This window comes from Canis lupus, chromosome 19, assembly GCF_048164855.1.
Source record: "Canis lupus baileyi chromosome 19, mCanLup2.hap1, whole genome shotgun sequence".
NCBI classification, from domain to species: Eukaryota; Metazoa; Chordata; class Mammalia; order Carnivora; family Canidae; genus Canis; species Canis lupus.
The window spans coordinates 51,833,798-51,855,418 of record NC_132856.1 but is presented as its reverse complement, the minus strand read 5'-3'; the positions used below and the strand labels follow the sequence as shown (position 1 = coordinate 51,855,418).

General features: G+C 49.3%; 1 protein-coding gene across 8 annotated transcripts in view; it reads left to right on the top strand.

The window, feature by feature from the left end:
* Positions 1–21,179, top strand: part of SMARCA4 (SWI/SNF related BAF chromatin remodeling complex subunit ATPase 4) — a 93,661-nt gene extending 72,482 nt beyond the window's left edge. For 3 of the 8 annotated variants that reach the window (XM_072787229.1, XM_072787228.1, XM_072787222.1), the window contains 6 exons: positions 1,786–2,048; positions 16,365–16,473; positions 16,851–16,952; positions 18,797–18,929; positions 19,063–19,205; positions 20,683–21,179. In XM_072787229.1, the coding sequence (XP_072643330.1) occupies positions 1,786–2,048; positions 16,365–16,473; positions 16,851–16,952; positions 18,797–18,929; positions 19,063–19,205; positions 20,683–20,715 (783 nt within the window). In that variant the 3' untranslated portion in view covers positions 20,716–21,179. The remainder of the gene's footprint in view (positions 1–1,785; positions 2,049–16,364; positions 16,474–16,850; positions 16,953–18,796; positions 18,930–19,062; positions 19,206–20,682) is intronic. The other 5 variants (XM_072787227.1, XM_072787225.1, XM_072787226.1 and 2 more) reach the window with 3 other exon arrangements.
* Positions 21,180–21,621: the final 442 nt, after the last annotated feature.

The window sequence follows — 21,621 nt, the reverse complement described above, 5'->3', positions numbered from 1 at the left end:
AAATCTCTTTAGAATGGCGCTGGCTCTTGCCCTGCTAGGCTGATCTAGCTGCCTGAGACTTGGGACCAGAGAACCTATCGTTGCTTTCCTAGGGTAGCTATAACAAGGACTGCAAACTGGGTGACTTAAAACCGTAGCAATTTATTCTCTCAGAGTTCTGAAGGTTTGGAGTCTTGAAGTCAGGGTATCAGCAAAAAAGACCCTTTTCCCTCTGAAGATTCTAGGGGAGGATCCTTTCTTGCCTCTTCCAGCTTACTGGAGGCCCAGGCATTCCTTGGCCTGTGGCTACATCACCCATCACCCCAGTCTGCCTCCATCTTACATGGCCTGTCCCCCATGCATCTTTGTATCTTTTCCTATCTCTCATGGGGTCGTTCTTATTGGAGTCAGAGCCTGCCCTGACATAGGATACCTTCATTTTTGCTTTTTAAGTAGTTACATCTGTAAAGATTCTCTTTTGAAATAAGATTATGTTCTGAAGCTCCAGGTGAATGTGAACTTTGGGGGACGCTCTTCAACCCACTATATCTGCCCTGGGCTCGCAATGCACACCATCCCCCAGGCCGACCTTAGAGTCCCTACTGCCTGCCCTACGCTCTTCATGCTGTTCCTTTGGCCTGGACGCCTTACACACCCCCACTCTTCAGATCTCAGCCTAAGTGCCACCTCTTCTGAGATGCTACCCTGACCCCCAGCCAGGGCACATCTGCTCCACCATCAGTACACCACTCACTCTCGTTCCTGGCAGTCAACACACTTGTCATCATGTTTGTAAGATACTTGTCTGCTTACTGTGTCCCCTCCATGAGGGTTTTTTTCCACGCTGTGTCCTCAGTGCCTGGCCCTGTGCCCTGCTCACAGTCACAGCTGTTAAATGTGAGGTGGATGACCAGAACATCCCTTTGAGTCCCACCCCCACTCCCTTTTCTGATTACAAGCTCCCCTGGAAACATGGCTTTTCATTCTCTTTACTTATGGGGGTAAAAATGTGCAAATTAGTCATTATTACTGGGAATTAATAAATTGGTATTGTTCAAAAATTAGTTTTGTTCACATTCAGGTCCTTCTCAACAGTTCCACTTCAAGGAATTTCTGTACAAATAATATGGCTGTCCGTCATAGCATTACTTAGACTAGCACCCCTCCCCCAAATGGAAACAGCCAAAATGCCCAAGAACACGGGAAGGTTAAATGAGGGTGTGTTGTGCCATGAAATACTAAACAGACATTAAAAATTATGTTGCAGAAAAGCGGCAGGAAGTACATCCAGGACATAGTAAGCAAAAACCTGAGTCCTGATATGGCATGTGGACATGACTGTAGTGCTCTCGGTCCTGCACACATATGTGGGAAGGGCCGGGAGAGTCCTGGCAATAGATGGTGGTGATGGCTCCGCACAGTGTGAACATACCTAATGCCTCCAAAGTGCACACTTAAAAATAGTGAAGTGGTCACTTTTGTGTTATGTGCATTTTATCAGTTTTTAAGTAAAATGCAGAGAATCTAGAGCAGAAGTATTTAGAGTGTCACCTCCAGGTGGAGGGATTCCAGGGTCAAGTCTTTGGGTTCCCTTCAGTGGGATATGCCTCTATAATTGGTAAAGAAATCCAACTGTTGATTTTTTAAGAACAGGCCTAGGCAGGGAACACCCTGGGGAGGCAGAGCTAGCCTGTCATGGAGCCTGCCTGGGGCCCCACTGTGTCCTGCCCAGCTGGGCCCTGCAGGTTTGCGCCACGGCCTTTGCTTGTCAACCTCGGTGCTGGCTGTCCTATTTTACCACTATTGACCCTGAAGGCCATCGAGGAGGGCACGCTGGAGGAGATCGAAGAGGAGGTCCGGCAGAAGAAATCGTCTCGGAAGCGCAAGCGGGACAGTGACGCCGGCTCCTCCACCCCAACCACCAGCACCCGCAGCCGTGACAAGGACGACGAGAGCAAGAAGCAGAAGAAGCGTGGCCGGCCACCTGCCGAGAAGCTCTCCCCAAACCCTCCCAACCTCACCAAGAAGATGAAGAAGATCGTGGATGCTGTGATCAAGTACAAGGACAGGTAAGCCAAGGAGCACAGTGGGTGGGCACTAGGGTGTCCTCAGAGGTGCCTCATCTGGCCTTACGTTGTGCCTGTGAGCCACTTATTGGGGTATTCACTCCACAGACATTAGTGACCTGTCTTTGTATCGTCGTGCCTGCCTTTGTGGAACTCACATTCTGCAAGAGGGAAGTACAGAGCATTAGCCGTGGTGAGAGGAAAGAGAAAGCATTATAGGGAGATGGAGCCATGGGGGAATGTTTTCAAGGTTGGTGACATTTGAAGGGTAGCCTTGAGGAATGGAGGTCTGGGGACAGGTGCTCCAACAGAGGCTGGAGCTGGTGGAGAGGCCTCAGGAGGCCAGTGACGGGCAAGGTGGAATGGGAGGGACCCGTGCTGGGATGGGCACCAATCACACACCTGGTGGACTGTGGTGAGAGGGCCCATGTGGCAGGAGCCAAGACCAAGTAGCGTTTCCTTCTCTCGAGTTCCCACCTTCTCCCCACACCTAAATGACATGCAAGCCCGGTTCTTACCCTGGGCCATCACTGTTGGGCCACATGTTGAGAAAACAAAACAGGCTCCGGTCCAGGATCTGGGGTCCCTGCCCTGACAGATACCAAATAGGAAACTGCAGCATATCTGTTTGTGGGTCACAAGTACCATTTAAATAAGAAAAGTTCTCCCAAGCCCTCCAAGGGAGTGTGTGTACGTCCTGCCAGTTCGGGGTAGGTCGTGTGGAGCAGCAGGAGCTGGTTACAGGTGTGAGGACTGCATGTTGCTCAAAGCTCAGTGCGTTCTGCTCCCCAGTGTATGTACCATCCTGGTGCATACAGGCCGATGCAGCTGTCCCAGTCGTAGGAGGGTTGTCGAGCCTAATTGTAGAGTAACACGTGGCAGTTAGCCACTAAGCAAAGTCAGGGTAAATTGTCATCTGTAGGAGGGAAAAGTGTCATGGTATAAGCCCTCGGTGCCTCTCTCAGTGGAGAGGCTCTTAGCAAGTATGAAATTTTGCTTGGTGATGATTGTAGTACCCAATAAAGGATACAAATTGCCCTTTAAAAAAGAATCTTTTATTATTAAAAGAGAAACAGGTGAGTAAGTGAGAAAGACCTTACCCTAAAAATGTGACATCTGAATCGGAGGAAAAAATACTGAGCTGATCTGCAAACTTCAGCTTTGAGGCAAATTCCACAAAGGAAAAAAATGGAAGAGTCAACAATTATTTGAAATATAAATGTGTAAAAATCCAATGAAAAATGATTCATCCCAGTGTTTTTTCCCCAATGTTCTTGTGAGGGAGGTTTAAAATTATCAAAATGAAGAAGACCCTTGAAGGCAGGGAACAAGGATGCACTTTTGAAAAAGTCATGCTGATCTTTTGGATATCCAAATGGAGATGAACCTTATCCCTACCCAACACCTTATACATGTGTTTATTTGAAATGGAGATGTAAATGTGAAAGGTAAAACAAAGTTCTAGAAGAAGGCATTGATGAAAATCTTCATGACCTCAGTGTAGGTGTAGACTTCCTGAATAGGACACAAGCACCACTAATCATAAGAGACTCATAAAGTAGACTTCATTAAAATTAAGAACATCTGTTCATCCAAGGATACCCTCACGAAGCCAGTGATTACTCGTACCAACTGAAATTTTTAAATGGGCAAAAGCCATGGACAGACCTCTCCTGGAAGGAGATACCCCAGTAACCAATCAGCATGTGAAAAGGTGCTCAGGATCACTGCATCGACATCATAACATCAAGGTAATGCACAATAGAGGCACCTGGGTGGCTTAGACAGTTAAGCATCTGCTTTCAGCTGGGGTCATGATCCCAGGGTGCTGGAATTGAGCCCCACATCGTGCTCCTTGTTCAGCGGGGAGCCTGCCTCTCCCTCTCCCTCTGCCTGCTGTTCCCCCTGCTTGTGCGTGCTCTCTCTCAAATAAGTAAAGTAAAATCTTAAAAAAAAATTAAAAAGGTAACACAGTAAAACCAGAGACGCCTCTATACACCCACCAGAATGCCTAAAACTCCTTTAAGTGTTGACATGGAGTGGTTGGACTTCACATGCTACTTATGGGAGCAGACCATTCTTTGACACTAAACTTTCTGACCCAGAGACTCTAATCCTAGTCGTAAACCAGAGATTGCTGAGCACCTGTGTCCACCAAAAGACACATATAAGCACATACATAGCAGCCTTGATCATGACTGTCCCAAATGAAACAGCCCAGTGTCCATCCATAGGAAAACATATCAGTGGTGGCCTAATCAAAGAGCAGAATTCTAACCACCACCAGCACAGGCATTCCGCCATTCCCCAGGAGAATCTTACAGTCATTTTCTTGGCAGAAAAAAGCCAGACACTAACAAGTAACTACTGGATGTTTCCTAAAGTTACAGGAAGTTGGAAAGCTAATCCATGGTGATCGGTGAGGAGCAGTGGTTACCTCGAGACATGAAAACGTTCATCAGGATAAACATTTGATAAGCATACTTTCCTATAGTATGTTACACTTCTGTATTAAAAAAGTCAGGAAATAAGACACTTGGAAACAGCATCCTCAACTTGTCGATAAGGTCTTAGATATTTTCAAACTTAAAAAAAAATGTCTATTTTTTAGTCATCTTGTGACTTTCTGCAAAAGTCCCCTGAGCATCAGCCTTAGCCTGTATCACGGGAGAAAAGAGGAAATGACTGCCCTAGCTGCTGTGAACAGCTATTCTTTGAGCATGTGCAAGATGGGGTAGTAAGTCATGCCTGAAACTAAAACTGGCTCTCAGGGCTCCATGACCCCTTGTTGAGACTGTTCTCCTGCAGGAGGCTGAGATCCTGTTTGATGAAGCCCCAACTCTGAAGCCACAGAGCTGCACTCCCAGCTGGCATGAAACCAGTGTGGCTGGACACCTCATTAGAGGGTTTACATTTACCCCGAGTCTTCCTGGAATGGGTGGCATCACAGATATGGGAGTTCTCCATTACAGTAGAAGGAAATGTAAAGAAGTTACAAATGGAACAGTATAAAAGGTCATTAAAGGAAGCCTCTCACATGCTGATATTGAGAAATCCTTGGTTTGCAATTGAAGTGGGTCCATCTGCTTGCTACTTTGCCAGTGGCCCCTAGGAAAAGATCAATCAGGGCACATAGACTTGGGAATTAATGTTTTCCTGCTTGAAAAGTTACCTCATAGCAAATCCTTTCAAAGATGACATATAGGTGAAAGGCCAACTTATTTAATGGATATTTTTGACATTCTTTAACATATTAAATTCAAAACCACAGGGAAAACAATCACACGGTTCACCCTGTTGTGAGACTGGGTGAGAAGTGAGACTACCCTCACTCTTGATACCAACTACACAGTTCAGGGATCCCAGACCACTCTTAAGCTTGCTCAAGGTCTCTGAAAGCTGTTAAACTCATAATTATGGTTTGTTACAGTGAAAGGACAAGGCCTGGCATCAGGGCGCAGCGTCCAGGGGAGTTCTGTATGTGGAGCTTCCAGCTGTCCTCTCCCCAGGGCATCGCCAGCAGCACTGACTTTCCTGACTGCATTAGGAGATAAGACCCATGGAGCACTGCCAACCAAGGAAGGCTGGAGGTCTAGAGTTTTTATTGGAACTATTCACAGAGACACAGCTGACCACTGACATGGCTGGCCTCAGTTTCTAGCTCCTCTGTGGATTGAGCAGATGCCACATGACCCATCACTCCTGTCTTAAATCACGGTCTTAGACTCTCTGGGGTAGAGGGCCCCAGCTAATACAAAGGCAGCCCAGAAGGCAAGGCATTGCCAAGGCTAAGAGAGCATCTCCCAGGAGCCCAGTGCAAAGGTCAGGCCTCTCTTTGGATCAGGTTAAATTCTAATGGCACGGGATCCCTGGGTGGCGCAGCGGTTTGGCGCCTGCCTTTGGCCCAGGGCGCGATCCTGGAGACCCAGGATCGAATCCCACGTCAGGCTCCCGGTGCATGGAGCCTGCTTCTGTCTCTGCCTCCCTCTCTCTCTCTCTCTCTCTCTCTCTGTGACTATCATAAATAAATAAAATTAAAAAAAAAAAAAAAAAAAAAAAAAAAAATTCTAATGGCACACTCAAGAGGTACCTGGAAGGTTCTGAGGGACCAGACACTATACCACACCAAAGAGAACCAAAGTAGTTCCAAACTGAATTTGGAAGTAGCCTATATCACACACTTTCTTGTCTCAGACTTCCAATATAGCTCATTTCCAGAAGAGAAAATGAGGCATTTATATTTTTTTTAATTTTTTTAACTTTCTAGAACATTTTAATTAGTTGAATTCTATATTTGAGTTAAACATGGAGCCCGAAAAGAGAACAAATCGTACAGCTCAGTTGTCCCTGGACGCCAGCAGATGATCACAGGATGTTGTCAGCATTTGGATTCGATATGTCCCAAGTCTGCCTTGCTGAGCAAGAGGACCTGGTGCTGCTGTTTCAGTGCCCAGTGCTCATAGGAGCCGGGCTTGTGTCTCCATGCAGTGACTCGAGAGTAGTAGCTGCTGTGTGAGCGGGGCCACCCTTCTGTCAGTGGGCATCGCTCCAGGTGTTGCTTTTGATTACATATTTCAAGATCTCCCCCAGCTGTATTTAAATATCTCAGTGCAGTCACATTTGATATTATCTTTGTACTTCCATCCAAGTCCACATACAGGTACCATCCTGATCTGAAAGCTTTTGTTCCCTTCCTACCTGTACAGATTCAGGACTGCCATGCCCGGGGGCCCCTACTATCTAGTGCGGCATGAAGAAGTGTGCCACATAAGCAGAGCCTGAGGATAAGCAGGGCCCTTCCAGGGGCAGGGAAGAAAAGAGTGTCATGGGCAAAGGGGGCAACATATGCAGAGACATATGCCATACCCTGAGGCCGAGGGTATGGGCATCCTGTGTGCAGAGAAAGCCAGCTGAGGCAGTAGGTTGTCATGGGCTGAGCCCACATGCAGGACCTCACAGGGCTCCTTCTCCCTGGTGCTTGGAATCTCAGACTGCATCGAGGAACCCTTTGGTTACCAGCCAGAATTGGAACCAGAATTAAGAAAGAATGTTGGAGGTAGGGATTTTTTCTTTAAAATCTAAACATGCAAATACATTAGGCACAGATTCCCGGGCAGGTTGGGACCTTGTCAAGGGGCTGTGTGTGCTGCCAGCTGGTGTCTTCATCCCTTAATCCTCCATAGGGAACCGGCAGCAGGTAGCCAAGGCAGTGTCTGCAGATGCTAGTCAGTAGGTGAGTGCTCTGGAGCATATACCTTGTGCTTTGGGGAAGATTTTACAGAACCGTCTCTGGTTGGAGGAGCCATTTAAGCAGGCAGGCTTCAGAGGACCCTTCATAGCACCTGTGCTCCCCACTGGGCTTTTGAGCTCGACCATTACTAGCTATAGGGCAGAATCACGGTTCTTGTGAAGACCACATGCTGGGCAGTAGAGGGTCAGCGCCAGGTTTTCTGAACTTGATCATACTGACACAAGAGAATGTTTCTGTTCTTAGGAGATCCTCGCAAGTTACTCTCGATTGCTTAGAAAGATGGGTGTGTACAGACTGCCCAGACTAAGCCTCCCTTGGCTGAGCCCCACTGAGCAGACCCTCAGGGTTCCCTTACCCTTTTTCCCCTGCCAGTAGGCAGCAACTTTATTTTATTTTTTTAAAGATTTTATTTATTTATTCATGAGAGAGACAGAGAGAGAGAGCCAGAGACACAGGCAGAGGGAGAAGCAGGCTCCACGCAGGGAACCTGACGTGGGACTCGATCCCAGGTCCCTAGGATCATGCCCTGGACTGAAGACGGTGCTAAACCACTGAACCACCCAGGCTGCCCGAGGCAGCAGCTTTAAAAGAGCTGAAGGCTTGAGTATCACAGAGATCTGGGTTTACCATCCATCTCCCTGCCTCGGTTTCTGGGTCCTCAGCATAGAAGTAGAATCCCCCAAATGGAATTATAGAGACCCCCAAATGAGAGATCATGGGCCAGGCATGCCGCCTAGAAACCAGCCCTAAACTTAGCGTTGTAGATGATGAAGGGCCCTGGCCACATCTGTGATGGCAGCCTCAGCCTGGGCCTGGCAGCCACTACCTAAAACTTGTTAGCACTTTCCCCTTACCTTTACAGGGGCCCTGTGTTTCCCTATTGAGAATCAGAGAGCTGATGACTCTTGGGAGTTGAAAGGTTTGTACGTTGATTTGTGACAAAAACAGGCAATGTAGCAAGCCCCAGGAAAGTTTGTCTGGCTAAAGCATTCCCCAGGAAAGGTAATTAACTGCCAGTGGCTCCAGTCCCCTTGAGGGAAAAGAGTAAAGGGTGAGCAGCCTGGGAGCCCTTTCAGAGGGGATCAGAGAGGCCTCAGGATTCTCCAGCCTCAGCCATTGGAAAGCTGTACAGCCCTTCCTCTAGAGCCCAACCTCAGACTGGACCCACTTCAAGAGGAGAAGCTAGCCCTCTGGGTCTGGGTCTAGAGTCAGCATTTTCTGCTTGGCACTCAGCCGAGAGCCTGTCCTGAGAAACAGCAAGGTGATAGGTCTTAAGAAAAGTGCTGATACCCATCATTAAGGCCCAGGCCAACCTGATGTAGATGCAGGCCAGGCTGAGGGCCCAATGGGGCTCTAAGCCACAGAAGGATTAGCCCCAGCAGCCTTGTCGAGTTGTGCAGTTCTGAGGCCACCACCAACTTTGCTAGATGAAGTTGCATCTGCCTTGTTTGTCATCCTGCCGGTTCCACCCTTAGACTTCATTCCCTGCTGATGATGTATTGCCACAGTGCAGTTGGATCACACCAAAGAAAACAGGACGGCTGTCTAGGAACGGTCTTAAAACTAGAATTACATATAAGCTCAAAACAGGACGGGTACAGACACCGGATCCCAGAAATAAATTTTGGGTGAACAAGTTGCACCCTCCACCTTCCTCACAGTCCTGCGTGAGATCCTTCTAAAGTGCTTGTGCATTTCAGCAAGTGTGTCCTCCTGTATGCAGGAAAAACAATAAAGAAATGGTCACGAAAATAGAAGATAATCAACAAGTAAGACAGGAAGTTTCCTATAAAAGGAAAATTCAAAATCTCTGGAAAAGGAAAAAAAAAAAACTAACAAACTAGAGGGTGAATAAAAAGGTCCCAGGTCAAATAAATGAGAAACCACAAAATAGGTAATTTTAAAATAAAGCTAAAAGACAGCTAGCTAAAAGAATTAAAAGGTTAAAGTTCCAAGGTGAAACTAGTTAAAAACGTTAGTTAACTGATGTTAAAAGTTAGGGAAGGAAGAGTGGGTGTGAGGGCCTCGGGCAGGTGTGGAGGTGGGTCTTTCAGCTCCCACTGGACCAAGAAACCCCAGCACCCTTGGTTCCAGTAGGGTCATCCAGCGATCTCTTCCATTTCAGAGGGGGCTTTGGGGCTTCCATTGCTGTGAGCCCCTCAGCACTCCAGGGGCTCCCAGAAGTACCAGCAGGCTGCTAATACGACTCATTCCAGTCAGGAAACACGCTTCTCAAGGCCCCAGTGACCCAGGCCCACAGATGGTGGCCCCAGTCCCCCTACACTTTCATAACCAGTTCCACCTGCCTCTGGCCATGGCTCCTGGGGGAGCTGGGCTGGCTTTGCCTATTGTTTTCACCTTCTCTCATCCCGAGAAATGTTCTTTGCAGTGCCATGAACAGGTCATGGGCTTCCAGCTCTTTGTCCTCGTCACTCACAGCTAATGTCTTCTGAGCTCTTGCCACCGCAGGGCATGGTGCAAGGCCTTGTAACATTCATGGTCTGCTTGGGGAAGCTGTGCGGACATGCAAAGTAGGTGCCAACAGCTAGCCTAACACAGGGATTGCCCTTTTGGCAGATAGAGGCTCTTCATAAAGAACTTGTAACTAAGTACATCAGATTTCTCACTTGTCTGATGTTCAAATTTTCCATGATTTTATAACACGTCAAAAAATTGAACCTAGAAAGTAATTGTGTACTAATTAAGCAAAAGAATTAAGTAAAAGAAAAGAAGGTTTCATTATTTCACTTTCAAATTTTATCTATGAAAAACCTTCTGAGATTCTGTTTCAGATAGTTTGCAGTTAAATCAGTTTTGAAACTCCTGAGCCACTTGTATCCAGGACCTTGTAGGCTCAGTTCACTGATCAAGGGTCGAAAGTGAACATGGTCCCGGGGCTTGGTGTTATCACTGATCGATGTCATGGGAAGGTGAACTGAACTGGACTCTAGGAAGGAAAGCAGGGCTAAGAGACAGTCCTTCCTGGCAGACTGGGACCCCCTCCATACTTGGCTCATAGTATATGTCCTATGTACCACCTTCAATTGATTGCTTGTGCCTACCTGAGGGCAAAGGAATAATGCTCTGATCTACTTGCATGTCTGCACTGGTCAGAGGATGAGAACATGAGGACACCAGGCAGTATGTTGCCTTCCCCAATATGGACAGTCATTCTGTTGTTTTTAGAATTCATATCAACGGTGAACCAGCAAAAGAATAAATCTGGCCCGCTGGCTGTATGTGTATCACCTGTGAATTAAGATTTTTCTTTGAAGAAGATTTTAGAAAAATCAGAAGAATAATAACATTCCATTGACGTGAAATTGTAGGAATTCACTTTTCATTGTTTATAAAAAAGTTTTATAGGAATACCCAAAGCTCACTTTTCTGTGTCTTGTCTGTGGCTACTTCTGTGCAACCGTGGCAGAGTTGAGTAGTTGTGACAGAGATGGGATGGCCCACAAAACCTGAAAGATTTACACAGGTTACAGAAAAAGTTTGCTGACCCTTGATTTCATGTAACATATGAGAAAGGGTGGGAGGGATCCCTGAGTTGGTTGTAGGGGGTGACCTGTGATCAAGCCCTGCCTGCCTGCCAGCTCTCATTGCCTCTGTGGTTTCTCCATCTGTTGGAAAGGGACCTGGGTGGATGACCTCTTCAATGTAGAGACTTTGTGGTTTTGTCCCATTTGGGGGGCTCTTGGTCTATTGTGATTCTCTTGATTCTTCCTCTGCATGTTGTAATTTTGTTTTAAGGACACATTGAAGGCACATTTGGAATTTGGGGCTCTGCGTGTCAAGAAGTCAGTTCTAAGATCTTCATGTCTAGGGATTCCCTTCACTGGAAGGCCATAGAGGAGTTAATGAAGACTAGCTTTTGGGGGATGCCTGGGTGGCTCAGTGGTTGAGCATCTGCCTTTGGCTCAGGTTGTGATCCTGGGATCAAGTCCCTGAGGTTCTCCTCAGGGAGCCTGCTTCTCCTTCTGCCTATGGCTCTGCCTCTCTCTGTGTGTCTCTCATGAATAAATTAATAAAATCTGGAAGGATGGAAGGAAGGAAGGAAGGAAGGAAGGAAGGAAGGAAGGAAGGAAGGAAGGAAGGAAGGAGAAAGAGAAAGAAAGAGAAAGAGCAAAAGAAAGAAAGAAAAAGAAAAGAAAGAAAGGAAAGGAGGAAAGAAAGGGAAAGGGGAAGGGAAGGAAGGGAAGGGAAGGAAGGGAAAGGGGAAGGAAAGGAAAGGAAGGGAAGGGAAAGGGGAAGGAAAGGAAGGGAAGGGAAGGGAAAGGGGAAGGAAAGGAAGGGAAAGGAAAGGAAAGGAAAGGAAAGGGGAAGGGAAAGGGAAAGGGAAAGGGAAAGGGAAAGGGAAGGAAGAAACTAGCTTTTAGGACCTAGAGCTGTCTATCAGCTCTCCCCTTACCCCTTACAGTGACCCATGGCTGCCACCACTCTAGGCTCCCTCTGTCCTGAAGACTTCCCACCCCAAGAAGAAAGCCTCTCCTTCCTCAGCTCCCGATAGCAAGTCACGGGAAGGGCTCTGATTAGCTAGCTTGTGTCCCAGGCCTTTGCCTGGACCCCTCACCAGGGACCAGATGGGTGAAGGTACAGCACTTGGTACCGTGCAAGTCTTGGGGGAGAGGTGGGGACTCAGTGTTGGGCAGTACCACCAAAGCCCTGAGTTGGCAGAGGGGAGGGCCCATTTCCATAGGGAGGCAGACACCATCTGGGTGGGCTGAATAATAAGGGTCTTTACCAGGGCTCTTCAGGCTCCAAGAGGGGCTTGTGAAACTAGACCAGGTCCTACCCCCACAGAGTTAGACTTGTGCCACAGACTTCATTCAGCAAGAAGTGCTCACCGGGCTAGACTTGGGAGGAATTGGGCCTTCAGGCAAAGGGCTTGACCACTCTGGGTCCCAACTGTCTCCTGTCTTACTGTAATGGAGACAGGGCAGTGAACAAGGTAGAAAGAAATTCCTGCTCTGGGAGCTGGCGTCTGGAGGCAGGAGAGTTGCATCCTCATCATTCTCTTTGTCACACACATGCGTGGCAGTGGCTGCTGTTGCCCTTATTGCCAAACCGGGTGACAGCCCAGGCTTCAGTCTGAATGGAGGTCACAGGTCTGTTCCTCACAGCCTCAGGATTTTCTCAAACTCCTTTACTTCCATCCCCACTTCTGCCAGGGCAGCCAGACACAAAGCCAGGACAGAGACAGTTCCAGACCACTCTGCCTGCAGAAGCTTCTTCAGAGCAAGTCTCATAAGACAGGAGGCAGATATGGGCACACAGCAGTGCTCTCTTAGGGCAGGGGGTTTCCTGGTAGTTGCTGCCAGTCTTTTCTGGAACAGGGTCGTGTATAAACAACCATGCAGTGTTGAGGGCAGTGAGGCACCCTTATTCAGAGATGACCTTTGTGACACCCAAGTTTGAACCCTGTTCCTCGACCCTGAAACTTTCACCCTGAGCTATTTCTTCCTTCAATCAGCAAATGTTTATTGAGCACCTATGGTGTACCAGGTGCCAGAGAGAGAGCAGAAAATAAAACAGGCAAGGTCTCTGTCCTTGGGGCTTGTGTTCTGGTTCAGTAAAGACACAGCCACATGGGCTCTGGTAGGAGAAATGGCAGCTGCCATGGACAGACACCAGTCTAGGTGACTGGCTTCATATCTAATAATATAAAGAAGTTGAATTGTCAACCTTTCTAAAAGAAAATGCCTCTGTGACAAGACAGGAGAAACAGCAAGTATAAAAGGCAATATCGGTAAATTGGAATTTGATTACAACTAAGATCTTATCACCCAAAGACACCATCAAGAAAGTAAGAAGACATGCCATAGACTGGAAAAGGCATTTATAATAAACACATCCAACGAAGGACTGTCTGAGGGAGGATAAAGATGTGAATGGATACTGCCTAAAAGAGGTCATCAGGTGGCCATTCCATCTATGAAAGGGTGTCACGTTTCACTGCTTATCAAGGAATTGTGAATTAAAATCACAAGGAGATACCAGTTTGTACCCAGATTGTAGAACAGCTACACCGACAAGGAGTGACAGCAAGTGAAGCTGATAGGATGAGAAGAGCCCATCCAATGGCAGAAGGGTAAGCAGGGGCTCAGCGGCTACTGAAGCTGAGCGCCCCTGCCATGCTTTCCAGCATTTTCACCTCCAGGCGTGTTCCCAAAAGAAGTGCAAGCCAACAGTTGGACGTGAGCATCTGCGGCCACTTGCTTCATGATACTCAAGACCAGCACACCTGGGTACCAGTCAGCAGAAAATGGACAAGCGAACCGTGTGGCATGTGCCCACCACAGGGCATAAGGCAGCTCTTGAGTTGAGTGAGCTGGTGCTGCATGTGCCTACAGGGATGAAGGAGGAGGTCAAACCTGGGAGCTGACCGTGCATGACCCCATAACATCAAGTTCAAGAAGAGGCCTGGCCTACCTCAAGGAGCTGAGCACTGAAAATCCATGCCTTTATCTTTCATCACATTCTTATGATTACTCTCTGTGAGGGGCGGGGAGTGAGGGTTACAGGGAACTTAGGGGGAGCTGACATTTGCTCTGAGGCGATGTGAGGGCTGCAGCTGGGCTTCCCGAGGAGCAGTGGCTTTGATGATTCTGAGGAAGTAGGAGAGAGGGATGCTGATGTCAGACACCAGGGAAGCCCGTCCTGGAGGGCCAAGCTGCCACCAGAGAGACTCTGTTTTATTCCCTGTGAGGTAGGCAGCTGTGACTTGTCCACCTCTAAGTCCACAGAGGTGAGGAGGGCTGGTGAGCAAGCCTGGAAGGCTCTAGGCCCCAAGCCTGCTGCAGCAGCGCCTGGTGGTGGGGTGGGGTGGGGTTTCCAGAGGACTTCCAAGGATTAAAAGTGACATCTCGGCATGTTGGCAACTAAAACTTTATGGCAGTGGATTTGCTGTCTGAGAAAAGGTGGCTCTAAAAGTCCGCCATCGTCTTGGTGCCCTGTCCCTCCATCACGTGCACCCGGTTCCAGGCCATCCATGCTCAGAGCTCATTGCACCAGTGAAGTCAGGCATAGAGTGACCACATAGGTCTGTATTCCTCAATGATGCCACTATTCCAAAGTTTTGTAAGAGGGACCCCGTTGCTTTCCATTCTTTCATGTCTGCCACAGTTTTAGACTGATGGAGGTGAGTGAGTTTTATTACAAAACTTTCCACTTTATTCCAGTACTAGTGTTCCACTTTGTGAGCTCCCTCGAGGGCCGGGCCCTTCATGGATGCCACAGAGGAGCACAAGAATGTGTGACCTGGAGAGCCCAGTCTTAGCACTGTGCAGAGCACACTCCACACCCATTAGTGAGCAGCAAAATGAATTTAGTGGCTCAGCTGGCATTTCTAAAAAGTGAAATAGTGGAGAAAACGGTTCATCTTACTTAGCAAGGGAGACCCCTGTGCAGGGAAACTTCTAGTACTTTACGGTTGTAGGTATATGTCCTGGATCAGAGTGAAAGATGTGACCTCCACTGTGCATCATGGTCAAAAGTATCATGATAGTGCTGTCAAGATGAGAAGGGGGAGCTCCGAGAAGGTTGGGGGGCAGTAGGACATGGAGGTTGGTGAGTGGTGGCTTGCGGCTCAGGTCTGCCTGTCCCAGGTAGAACGTCCAGTGCCTTCTGCTACCAATTCTCGTTTTCAGAGTTCATGTAAACAAGCTCTAGTTGTCTTTGGCCAAACCGCCCACCAGCCTATTCCCAGAGAGGAGGGAAGCCTGCTACTCCAGGGAGGGCATTTTGGGTTTTGGCTGGATGCTGGATGCTCCCAATGTCACGATTGCATTAAGGAGCAGCTTTGCTAGGACTGCCTCCCCGAGGCTGCTCCCGGCTGGGATCCCAGAAGCTTTTTGCCTGTTTGGGCTTCCTGTGCATTGTGAGACCCCTGGGCCCCTTCCCACAGCTGGGGTCTCCTGAGATGCAAGCCTGACAGACAGGAGCTGGAATCTGGTCCTGCACCTTGCTTGCTTTAGACAGATACCACCATTCAGTCCTTCTGTGTGCTGGATACTTGATACACATGTTCCTGCCCAGACACAGCCCACCTCGGGCCTCTGCCTTCCAGCCTTTTTTCCCAGTGTGAAGTGGGGGTGTCAGCCTCCCCCTTCCTTCCAGCTTGTGTTTTCAGCCACATCGTGCCCCATGTTGTATCCAGCTGGTCACAGATAAGGGAGGGCAAGCCACTTGTAGTCAAGCCTTGGAGCAGGGCCTTGACCAACTCACCGGCAGCCTGGACCCCTGGGGCCAGGTCCCTGTCTCCAGTCTCCAAAAAGAGAGACTGTACTCATAAGAGTAGTCTTCTCCTGTCTGCCAGTCCTTGAAGTGCCTGCTCACTCTCTCCTCAGGGAGGCCTGAGGAGTGATGTCCCTTCAAGCTCCTGGCCCCAGACAGATCCAGACCTGGACGTGGCACAGCCTGGTGGCCAAGTGCACGGCACCTGCATATGTGAGGCCCAGGAGACAACACTTAAGACCCTGCCACATCTCAGGGTTGCTCACAGTGTCTTTTCTCTGCTCCCTCGTGAAAAACCAGTACTTTCCCAATTGCAAGAACTAGAAAACCGCTCAGGTCTTCCGCTAGGGTCTTTCCAGGGGGCATTTCTCCTCCACGGGTTTTGCCAAATTCTCTGAAGTTCACTGCTCCTAAGTGCTGCCTATGAGAGACATGCTTGCAAAACTTGCAAAAACTGGTCTCTCTTTGAGAACTGGCACTTACTGCTCCCAACCACCATAAGCAAACTGATTTTTGCAAAGTACATAGGTGTAATCATGATTCTACCTCTTTGGAGTGCCAAGGCTTCTATTGCACAGCATTTGGCAATGTTTCCTCCAGGGGCTTTGGAGGTTGGATGAGGGCAGAGCCTGCGTTCAAATGCATTCCTGGCCTCTCTTTGCATGTTTTCCTCTCAAGAATGTTCCAGAACTCACAAGACAGTACATGTACAGGAAATAACTCCAAAGTGCTTTGAATTTCTCATTCCTCAAGCAATGGGTGGTGGCCAAGTGGGGGCTCCCCCAGCAGGCAGGGCCTGTGAGTGACGCCCACTGTGTCCCACCTTGCAGTAGTAGTGGACGTCAGCTCAGCGAGGTGTTCATCCAGCTGCCCTCCCGCAAGGAGCTGCCCGAGTATTACGAGCTCATCCGCAAGCCTGTGGACTTCAAGAAGATAAAGGTAACCCTGGCATAAGATGTGGGAAGTGGGGATTCTCTACAGGGATGTTTGGGGAATCTGACCCAGTCCCTCCCCAATATGGGCCCCCCCGGGGTGCATGGGAAAGATGACCACAGAGCAGACTGAGCAGAGCCTGGGCTGTCTGGCCGGGATCCTAGTCACAGGCTCTTGGGATTCCTCAGAGCTCCTTCAGGGTTATCCATGGCCTAAGCTTCAGCAGTGCAGCTCTTGTGTTCAGTGGGCCCAGGCTTCCAAGTCTACAGAAGCACCCAAAAGACTGGGCCCATGACCTTATGAGGCAAAGGGATTCCTGGCCTCAAGGTCCCTGGGCACAAGGCAAATTCCCAAGCTAAGGCTGCCTCTCCCATCACCCACAGGAACGCATCCGCAACCACAAGTACCGCAGCCTCAATGACCTGGAGAAGGACGTCATGCTGCTGTGCCAGAATGCTCAGACCTTCAACCTGGAGGGCTCCCTGGTGAGGAGGCACCTGGGTTGGAGGGCACCCACTCCTAATTTTTGCTGTCTTTGCAGCTGGGCTCCAATTAAGCATGCCCCTTGCTCTGTTTTAAATTGACTGGATAAGGGGATCCCTGGATGGCTCAGCAGATAAGCGTCTGCCTTCAGCCCAGGGTGTGATCCTGGAGTCCTGGGATCGAGTCCCACGTCAGGCTTCCTGCATGGAGCCTGCTTCTCCCTCTGCCTGTGTCTTTGCCTCTCTCTCTGTCTCTCTGTCTCTCTCTCTCTGTCTCTCATGAATAAATAAATAAAATCTTTAAAAAATAAATAAATAAAATTTACTGATTAAGGGGTGCCTGGGTTTCTCAGTTGAGCGTCCAACTCTTGATCTGAGCTCAGGTGTTTGTTGATCCCTCAGGTCATGAGTTCAAGCCCCATTTTGGGTGTTTGTTGATCCCTCAGGTCATGAGTTCAAGCCCCATGTTGGGCTCGATGCTGGGCATGGAGCCTACTTTAAAAAACAAATAATACTCTGGTTTCTCTTCAGATCGAATAAATCTTTCTCCTTGTAAAAAACAAACAAGGAAACACCCAGGTGGCTCAGTGGTTGAGCCTCTGCCTTTGGCTCAGGTCATGATCCCAGGTCCAGGGATTAAGCCCTGCATCTGGCTCCCTGTGAGGAGCCGGCTTCTCCCTCTGCCTATGTCTATGCCTCTCTCTCTGTGTGTCTCTCATGCATAAATAAATACAATCTTTAAAAATAAAAAGACTTTTAAAAAATAAAAAACAAACGAAAACAATAAATTGATTAAAATAGAATTCCCAGGGCATTCTGGATGGCTCAGCGGTTTAGCGCCGCCTTCGGCCCAGGGCATGATCCTGGGGACCCGGGATCAAGTCCCATGTCGGGCTCCCTGCGTGGAGCCTGCTTCTCCCTCTGCCTCTGTCTGTGCCTCTTTGTCTCTGTGTGTTTCTCATGAATAAATAAATAAAAAGTCTTTAGGGGATCCCTGGGTGGCGCAGCGGTTTGGCGCCTGCCTTTGGCCCAGGGCGCGATCCTGGAGACCCGGGATCGAATCCCACGTCGGGCTCCCTGTGCATGGAGCCTGCTTCTCCCTCTGCCTGTGTCTCTGCCTCTCTCTCTCTCTCTCTCTGTGTGACTATCATAAATAAATAAATTAAATAAACAAACAAATAAATAAATAAATAAATTTTTAAAAAGTCTTTAAAAAAACAATAGAAAAAAGAAAAAAAAAACAATAGAATTCTCAACCACTTGGAATATTTTGTCAATTATAAAAGCAGCGTATTCCTTACTAAAAGATGCAGAAAGAACAATAAGCAGATTAGCGAAAATAAACTCCGTCTAACCCATCCAAGATGACCTGTGAGCAATCTGGTGGGTGTGTTTGAATTTTACTTTGAATTCACTAGGACTTCCTTAAAAGGAATCCTGTGGATGTGTCCTTTCCTGCAATGAAATTAACACATACATTACTGCAACTTAGCAAACTTTTCCTGACTGTGCTTAGGGTAGATGCTACACGGAAAAGAGATTTTACAGTCCTAAATTTGAGGGAAATGCTGCCTTAAACAAAGGACATGCATTTCCAGCATTACTGCAGACCTTCTCAGAGCCCTTAGAAGCATATGCTCACTGGGATCCTTCAAAGGGAGGGAGGAACTGGTAGTCATTCCTAAATTAACACAGCCATGCTTTTCTCTGAGTCTCACGTCCCAGGCCCCAATTGGGAAAGGGTTACAGAGGACCCTCTGCCCTGCATAGGCTGTCGTGGCCAGAGGGCAGGGCCAGTGGCCCCCATCGGGCCCCAGCCCACTCAAACCCCACGTGTCTCCTTCCAGATCTATGAAGACTCAATCGTCCTACAGTCGGTCTTCACCAGCGTGCGGCAGAAAATTGAGAAAGAGGATGACAGTGAGGGCGAGGAGAGCGAGGAAGAGGAAGAGGGCGAGGAAGAAGGCTCTGAGTCTGAGTGTGAGTCCCAACGATGGGTGGTTGGGCAGACCAACCTCACAGCCAGGCAGCTCCCAGCCACCCCGACTCGGCTTGCCATGCTCTCCCAAGCTCATGTGTGTCTTTTTCCCCCACTCTCTGGTCCCCACCCCAGCCCGCTCGGTCAAAGTGAAGATCAAGCTCGGCCGGAAAGAGAAGGCACAGGACCGGCTGAAGGGGAGCCGGCGGCGGCCGAGCCGCGGTTCGCGAGCCAAGCCGGTGGTGAGCGATGATGACAGTGAGGAGGAGCAGGAGGAGGTGAGCACCCAGGGCCCTGGTGCAGGCAGGAGCAGGTAGCCAGTGGCATTTGGGTCTTTGGAGGTCTGTCCCCCTTGCCAGGTCTTAAATCTTCTGTCACAGCGTTGGGAGGATAAATGCTCTAACACCCCACTCCACAGAGGGGGAAACTGAGGCTCAGGGTGGAACATGCCACATAACTCAAGACCAAGTCTGTGTGACCCTAATGGAACTGGTGCTCTTACTGTTGGTGGGCAGAGCTGGCTTTCCATAACACCAGGGCCACCATGCAGAGGCCAGCAGGGCTGGGTCTGTATCGAGGGTGGGGTCAGGAGGCACTGGGATGGAAGACGCTACCAGACAGTCCCCCATGTGTCTTCCCTGAGCAGACACAGCACTCTGTGTAGCTGAGGCTCTCATGATGCCTTCACCCTGTGTGACACATGTGGTTCACCAACCCCCCAGGCCTCTGCTCATGGCTCTGCTCTGACCTCTGTAGGAGGATTTCCAAACAGTGGTAGTAGATAAAAACAGAAACAAAAATCCCATGCTCTGAAATCAAAAACGGTGTGGAACAGGTCCCGTGAACGGTGCCATGAGTGGAATCTGGGTGTTGCGTCTCCCTTGGAGCAGGCCGCACTCCCTGCACACCAGCGGGGAGCTGCACGAGCAGCAAGCCCACGGTTGGCAGTGGTGTGGGCGGGGATGGGGGTTAGAGCAGACCCACTTGCTGGATTTTATTAAGCTTTGCCCTCTGGCTGGGGCCTGGGTGCTCGGCCCTTCCCTACTGTGGGACCTGGGCATTTCACTACTTCAGAGTCTCAGTTTCCACTTCTAGAAATCAAGGAGGCCAAGGAGATTTCCTGGGGCCTGCCTCCCAGCAAAACTCATTGAGTGCAATTTCATCATTGCTGTTTTTCTCGTACTGACATTTGCAATAAGAACAAAATCCACTACCTCGAAACAAACCTGACTGTAGACCCTGATGAGGACATTACTGATGTCCTGACTACAGAGAGGTGGCCTGTGTTTCTGGAGAGTCGAGTCTCGGCTGTAAAGCTCCCCATTTGCCCAGTCCAGATTCAGCAGAGCATTTTGTGGCCCTTACCAAGTTATTTAAAATACTTGTACAGAGGAACAAATGTTTTACAAAGGAATAACCAAGGTGGTATTGAAGCCACAGGTCAGGGGCACAAGGACAGGTGTGCAGTGGTGGGAGGAAGCAGAGAGGGCCCAACGAGTCTCCCAGACAAGGAAGAGTCAGTGTGGGCACCAGAGGCCAGTCCTCAGGAGAAAAAAAGACGTTGGGGGTTTGGCTATGACACCAGGGGTGAAGCCAAAGGTTGCTCTACCACCGGCCTCAAGGTGCCCCTCTGCCACCTGCTCACACCCGGTGGAAGCAGCTCAGTTAACAAACATACTTAGTGCCCAGGTAGGCATCAGTGGGATGCCCTTGACGGTGGGGCTGATCATGCTCTCTCCTCCTGTCTCCCTCCAGGACCGCTCAGGAAGTGGCAGCGAGGAAGACTGAGTCCCAACATTCCAGAGTCTCGACCCCGGGCCCTTGGTTCCAGAGCCGAGGCGGCGTAGCCCTTAGCAGTAACGGGTAGCAGGAGATGTAGTTTCAGACTTGGGGTAAACTGTATAAACGAAAATCTTCCATATTTATACGGCAGAGAAGATGTAGGACTGTTTGTGTCTGGCCCTGTCCTGGCATCAGTAGCGTTTGTAACAGCATTAACTGTTGAAAACAAGAATTATATGACTCGGGGAACACGCGACACCTGCTTGTCTTTCCTTTCCCGGCAGTACTGTTGCGGCCGCAGTTGGGAGTCACTGTAGTTTCAGCCGTGGATGCACGTGTGTAGCCGTCCACCCCTCGTACTGTATTTTATGGGACAGGTCAGACTCGCCGGGGCCGGGGTCCGCAGGCCCGGCGGGGGTATGTCAGTGTCACTGGATGTCAAACAGTAATAAATTAAACAGACAACAAAACTCCTGGCCTTGCCTCCTCGTGGACTCATTCCTATCTCCCTACTAGGTTGCGAAGGCCTTGGGGGCCCAGTCCTCCTCCCGTCACCATGTCCCATGGGGTCCATTTCAGGGGAGGACACTGAGGCCCAGGCAGAGGGAAACAACTGGCCCAGTCCTCACACCAGCGCAGACTCTTGGCCCTGCAAGGTGCCACTGCCATCCTCCACCGTCAGACAGGGAGCAAGCAACTCAGTCTCTTCCCTGCCTGCAGCTGAGGTGGGGGCGCAGAGACAGTCATATAAACAGGCAGGTGCTACACAGAGGTCAGTATCGTGGCCTGGGAAGCCCAGGGCACTGTGGGAGCCCAGATGATCAAAGGGAGCTTCCAAGTCCAGAACGTACATTGAGTTCTCTATAATCCATGTCTGTTCATTAAGCTCTTTCCTTCGTGACTTCCCTTTAA